At 44.7% G+C, this 6,202-nt stretch overlaps 1 protein-coding gene across 1 annotated transcript; it reads left to right on the top strand.

The window, feature by feature from the left end:
• Positions 1-207: 207 nt before the first annotated feature.
• On the top strand, positions 208-1,589 carry HOXD4 (homeobox D4). Its single transcript, XM_008931055.2, has 2 exons — positions 208-649; positions 1,053-1,589. Exons 1-2 carry the CDS (start codon positions 241-243, stop codon positions 1,355-1,357), a joined length of 714 nt encoding a protein of 237 aa, XP_008929303.1. The 5' UTR covers positions 208-240; the 3' UTR covers positions 1,358-1,589.
• Positions 1,590-6,202: the final 4,613 nt, after the last annotated feature.

The following is a 6,202-nucleotide window of genomic DNA, read 5'->3' as shown; positions in this document are numbered from 1 at the left end:
CCGGTACCTGGTTTGGGGGTGCGGCCCGCCGGAGAGGGGGGTCACCCAGTCAGAGGGATGTTATTGAGTGGAATCGGGGGAAATGCGGGGAAATGCGGCGGTGGGCGCCCGGCTCCCCATTGGCCGGGCCGGTCACATGCCCGCCTAACTTTATTCAGTTGACAGCAAGTAGGAGGGCTCTATGGCAGGGGAAAAAAAGACAACACGAGAAAAATTAGTATTTTCTACCTTCAGAAATTAATGGCCATGAGTTCGTATATGGTGAACTCTAAGTATGTGGATCCCAAATTTCCTCCTTGCGAGGAATATTTGCAGAATAGCTACCTAGGCGAGCAGGGGGCCGAGTACTACAGTGCCTCGCAAGGCTCTGATTTCCAGCACCAGGGACTCTATCCACGGTCAAACTACAGCGAGCAACCCTTTAGCTGTAGCAATGCCCAAGGCTCTGCCGGGCAGCCGCGGGGTCACGGACAGGAGCAATCCGGCCCGGCAAGCCACTTCCCCGGCCCAGCAGAGCATTGTCCACCGCCTCCAATGTCCAACTCGCGAGCCTGCAGCCAGCAGCCGGCCCTCAAACCCCCAAACGGCTCCGCAGTTAAGCAGCCAGCAGTAGTTTATCCCTGGATGAAGAAAGTCCATGTAAACTCGGGTAAGGATCCTCTTCTTACTTTGCTCTTCTACCCTGCTTCCGATCGTCCTCAGCGGCGCTTGCCCGAGTCCCTGCCAGGCTCGTGGACGAGCTTTTTAAGCCGAGGTGGCCAATTACACTCGCCATAAATTTTTATTGCTGAGGAAATAGGCTGTTGGCCACGCGGGGCTTTGCCGTGCAGGATAAAACTCCATTTTAGGAGCCTGCTAGAGGCTCCCAGACTACCTAGCTGCGTGTGCCCGTAGTGCCTGCCTCAAACGTGGGGGAGAGCAGCCCGTCCATTGTAAGCAACTGGGACGAATCCAGCCCGGCCACATGCTCGCAGCTCATAAGGTTTTCTTTTGTAAAGTCGAACCGGCAAGTCAAGATTAGCTTTGTAAAGTTCTCCGTATTTTTTTCCCAGTGAATCCCAATTACAACGGAGGGGAACCTAAACGCTCCCGCACAGCTTACACCAGACAGCAAGTCCTAGAACTGGAAAAAGAATTTCATTTTAACAGGTACCTGACCAGGCGCCGCCGTATCGAGATAGCCCACACTTTGTGTCTCTCTGAGCGCCAGATCAAGATCTGGTTTCAGAACAGAAGAATGAAGTGGAAAAAAGATCACAAACTGCCCAACACGAAGGGCAGGTCTTCTTCATCTGGTTCAAACCCCCATTTACAAACTGGTTCCAAGGACCATCAGACTGAGTTGACAACTTTGTAGAAGAGGTGAAATTTTCCATTTCATCCTTCGCTTCTGACCAGTACTGTACATAACTGACACTGCCCAAGCAGAACCTGCATGTAGCAGCTAAGGACACGAGAAACTGTCATCTTTCTTTAAGGTACTGTTGTACAAAGGAGACAAAATGACGCTACTTTGGACTTTATTTTATTTGCCTCTTCTGGCACAACTTAAAAAAGGAAAACAAAAAAAGGGGAAGGAAAGACAAAGGGGAAAGAAAAAAAAAAACAAACCATCACGCAGGCAGTGGGAATTGGGAAAATATTAAATGAGACCTTCTGTCCTTAAAAAGTAATAAATAATTGAAAATGAAACTGTCCTGTGTTTCAGTTTTGAATTCGAAAGTGAAGATTGGATACTTTATTCTGGGATTTATACTTTTAATTGTCTTTTTATCCCATGTAATTTGGGCACGGATGCATTTTGGGCAAGTTGAGGACAGGAAATTCATAGTATAGTCTTTTATTTGAACATAAAGACTATTAAATGTGAACTTTTTTTGTGCTGCTTTACCTTTCTTGGTGTGATGAAAATACTTGCTCATTTCCATAACGTCTCAGAAGGTGTGCATAGGAATTAAGTGAAAACGGGTTATTTTATGTTCTGATAGTGTTAGCGTATTTATTTATTTGTTACATAGAAGAGTGAAGACAAAAAGAAAAATAGTCAAACCAAAAATGGGGAAGAGGAGCTGAAATACAGTATTTCTCCTTCCCAATCTCATCAACACATATGTAATGTTTACTTGTCTTGAACGTACACAACTTTCTTGTCCCCCCTTTTTTTATTATTTTCCTCATTTGTGAATAGGAAAAGCGTCCCTGCTCCTTATCGTGTGTCATCCAGAGCTTACAGGCTTGAAATCTGTTTCTAAAGTCTGCTGCTCAGCGCTGTGCTTTAAACCATCAATACCTCATTTTAAAAATGGAAAGGGAAAAAAAATGAAAAAAAAGAGGGGAGACCACAAAAAACACCTTCCCCCCAAAAAAAAACCCAAACCCAAACCCCAACAAACTCGAAACAAACAATAGAACTACCACCATCACCAAAAAAAAGTGAAAAGTTAATGTGATTTCTGATATAACCTGAGCCATTCAAAGCTGAAAACTGAATATATTATTTCAATCAGATTTCAAATTTCTTTTCTGCTAAAGAGAGATAGGCTATGTTGGCTGCTGTCTTGCTTTGTTTTAGGTTTATTTTGGTCTGTTGGATTTTTGTGGTTTGGGTTTGTTTAGGTTTTTGGTGTTGTTTTTTGTTTGTTTTAAGAACAGTGATTGTTTTTAAGCAAACCACGACACATGACTGCAACGGTTGGAAAGCTCAGCAAGTTGCTTTCATGGAAAGAGGAAAGGCTTGCATGGGAATAGAGCTCGTGTAATACTCACTGATTTGGCCCTGACTGCTGGTTGCCAAAGTTTTAGTGCGCTGTAACTACGAAAGCCAACCAAACCAGCTCCCTCAGCCACTTACACCTCCGCTCAGGCGATTTTAAAGCTCAGCCCTTATCTCCTGTACCCTCAGGGCAGCCTGGGAGAGAAACCATATAGTCGAAATTGTAACGAGGTTGTCCCTTTATTAAAGAGAAAAGGGGTAAGGAATGAAACTCATACCAAAACTGAAGGGAGGTGGAAAGAGCAGGGGCTGAGTTAACGTGCCCTTCTCCAGGCTGGGTGCTTCCCATCGAGGACTCAGGGCTTTTGGGCTCGCTCGGGAAAACAGAGGCCAAAATGAGATTAAATGAATTCGAAAATAAAAAGCGAACTTTTCAACAAGGGTGTATTCAGCAGTGTTAACTGTGGCCAGCAGTTAATTTCTGCCTTTTTCTCATTCCTAGAAGTCCGCAAAGTGTCTTTAAGACTTGGTCTTTTGTTTTAGAGCCTGGAGAAAACTCTTTGTTCTTCCTTAGGGTTAGCCCAGTTCTCAGACTTGCACATGGCAATACTTGAATATCTCCACGTCGTGATATTAAAGATGGATATTCCCGCATTATTCGCATCATTGTTTCTATGACAAAAAGCACCGAGTTCATACATAGTAAAGACGTCTTTTTTTCTGGCGCCTTCACGTTGAGAAGCTGAAAAGGTATTTTACTGAAGTTCGGCTAAATTGCAGGAACAGGTTCACCCAGAGGACAAATTTTCTATTCGATTAGTTGTATTTCAGCCGGGAAGAGTGACCTCTAAACCCTTAACCTTTTGGACCCAAAATACCCTTCCCTTTCTCTGGTATGGAGAGCAGCTAGCAGCAGGGCTTGCGGAGGGAATTCCTGAGACAAGTTTTCAAGTTTTGTTACACCAGGTTCCTACGGTAGTGGCCTTTCCTCTCCAGAGCTGTTCAAAGCCATCCTTTCACTCTTCAGACGAATCTACGAAAATAAAGGGGGGGAAAAAAAGGGTGTGGAGAAGTAAAACCTCTCTAGCTGCTCTTCTTGAAAATCCCCCTCCCGGACCCCCGCTGTTTACTTAAAGTCTGTGATAAGTTGACTGGGAGCAGGGAAAATGTGTTCTGAGAGAGAGACACCTACTTTGGCATCTGTGGTACAGTTCTGGAAAATAATGGCCTTGGATAAGCAAATCCTTGCTTTGTGCTTCTAATCGACCGAGATGGCTCCCGAAGTTAAAGGACCAACTTCTGCTCCCAGATTACCTTCCCCCGCCCACTGAAGTCAAACAGGGATGTAGCTGCGAGCAGAATTTGTCTCATTGTCTTTTGAAATGTTAATAACTCCGGGACGAGTGTTGGGTTCAGCAGGCACAGCTCTTACAACCCTGTTTGCAAGCACCCTTTGAGCGAGGCCGGGGCACTATAGGTTTACATAGGTGTAATTGCGCTGTAAGATCGGAGAATACTTGAAGTGGAGGCAGAAAGTACCAAAAAGAAGTAGTTTTAAGCTGCCAATGCTCTGAAGGGTCAGGAATGTCTGTAATAGCGACCAGGAGCACCCACTGGTCCTTATCCCCGGTGCAAAACGAACCTGATGTTTATTTTTTAATGGTTTAAACCCCTCTGCAGAGATATTTTGTGTATGAAGCGAAGTCGGTTATTTTTGTTGACCATGGGTGAACGTTGTGCATTGGAGCCTTTGTTAAACGGTCGCATTGTTCAGCAAATATTCTCATCTCTGTTAAAGTGTGATGCTTTTTATAGACTTTGCTGATGTTTTGCTGCCATTGATTAAAGCGTTATTTATACTAACTGTCGCCTGTAGTTTTGATGTAAGACCTCCACATAATTTTGAAATAATAAAAGGTGTAGCGAAATAGATTCTGGTTTGTACCTTGAACAAACAGTGCTTACAAGGTAGATCTCTCTTCTGTGAAAATGCTGGTCCCTCCCATCATTACAGTGTTAAAAGATGAGTGACTCTGCATAGCATCCTTCCAAATGTCCCTTTGAACAGGTTTGCTGTTTGCCCCAGCCATAATGGTGTGACTCTAGGCCAAGCTGGAGTCTATATTTACTTTTAGGCTGCAGTTAAAAGTGCCTGTCATCCATTTGCTGCTGCTTTGCATTTAACAAGCCCTCCTAGAATGACTCCCGGATTTCTGCATGTGTGGTAGGAGTCAAGGAGCCACACCTGAAGTCACCTCGATCCCCACGCAGATGTGTGCCTTTTAGGTGAGTCCTGGAAGGAACCAATGCAAGAAAGAAATGGAAATTTCAAATTGCAATGTAGAGACTAGCTTTTCCTGAGCAGTAACCCTCATTTTGACAGTGGAAGCAAAAGAAAGATCACAAGAAAACACAAACTTGGAGATTTTAAACTTTCCCCTGCAACTAAGGCAAACATTTTTTTCTCCCCTGTGTAAGCACCTCAGACAATAACACATACATCTAGCCAGGAGAAGTCGATCGCACTATTTTTGTAATAAGTACTTGTCACTGAGGGCTTGTCCTCTCCTGGAGCGTGGTCAAGGCACGAGTCCAAAAATACAGTCTCTGGCTCAGCCCAGCCAAGGAGCAGGGTGCACAGCAGAAGACATGTGTCTCTACTGCCCAAGTGCATGGAGGGGAGCGTGAGGGTGCCTTTCTAAGCACACAGTCGCTAAGTTTAAATATTGAGGCGTATTTTGTGATTACACCTTCTCTCTCTCCTCTTTAATAGCTCCTCCTGTTACTCCCGATACATCAATACAGTTCTGTATATTATATCACCACTAGTCGTTAAGGTAAGAATGAAGAGGAAAGGCAGAGTCAATAGCAAACCCCACTCACTGTACAGTACAGTAAATAGGGACCTCTCGGTGCAGAGCCACACCGCTTCCAACGGCCATGTTTGTTAGCCCTTTCCCCTGATTCTTTTTCCTTTTTTTTTTTTTTTTTCCTCCTTCCCCCCAAGCCTAGAGACCAAAATAATCTTGCTAGGAACAGTCATAACAGGCAGAATTTCAAAGTGCAAGGAAGATGATAAGAATAGATTTCTACAAGTCCTGACCACGTGATTTGCGAAATAATTAATTCAGCACGTCCCTTAAGAAACACGGAGTCGTCATTAATCTGCCAAGCAAAGGACTCTATCAGACTTGAAAACTGAAGAGATCCCAAGAATATAATATACAAAGAGTGCAGTCCCTCTCCCTGCACACCTAGCTCTTTGGTAGCTGCTGAAAAAGAGACGCCTGGTACGTAAATATTTTTTATTTTTATTTCTCCTTATTTAAGCCTTAATGAACTCAGCTGTCAAACACTTGACAAATAGGGCACGCTGCTTCCTGATTTCCAGCTCGGCAGCGGCCGGGAACCGGACCGGGCGCAAGCGGTGACCTTTGCTTCCCAGGGAGCGGGGGAAAGAGGACGAGCGCGGAGCGCCGCGGAGCACCG

The sequence above is a fragment of the Manacus vitellinus genome, unplaced genomic scaffold, assembly GCF_001715985.3.
Source record: "Manacus vitellinus isolate BGI_N305 unplaced genomic scaffold, ASM171598v3 scaffold_20_pilon, whole genome shotgun sequence".
Taxonomy (NCBI): domain Eukaryota; kingdom Metazoa; phylum Chordata; class Aves; order Passeriformes; family Pipridae; genus Manacus; species Manacus vitellinus.
The sequence above is the reverse complement of the archived record's forward strand: the minus strand, read 5'-3'. Positions and strand labels throughout refer to the sequence as shown.

Bases quoted from the DNA above. Each gene is read 5' to 3' on its own strand.
- HOXD4 (XM_008931055.2), top strand. From the start codon at position 241: ATGGCCATGAGTTCGTATATGGTGAACTCTAAGTATGTGGATCCCAAA. The intron at 650-1,052 runs GTAAGGATCCTC...TTTTTTTCCCAG, and splicing joins GAAAGTCCATGTAAACTCGG to TGAATCCCAATTACAACGGA.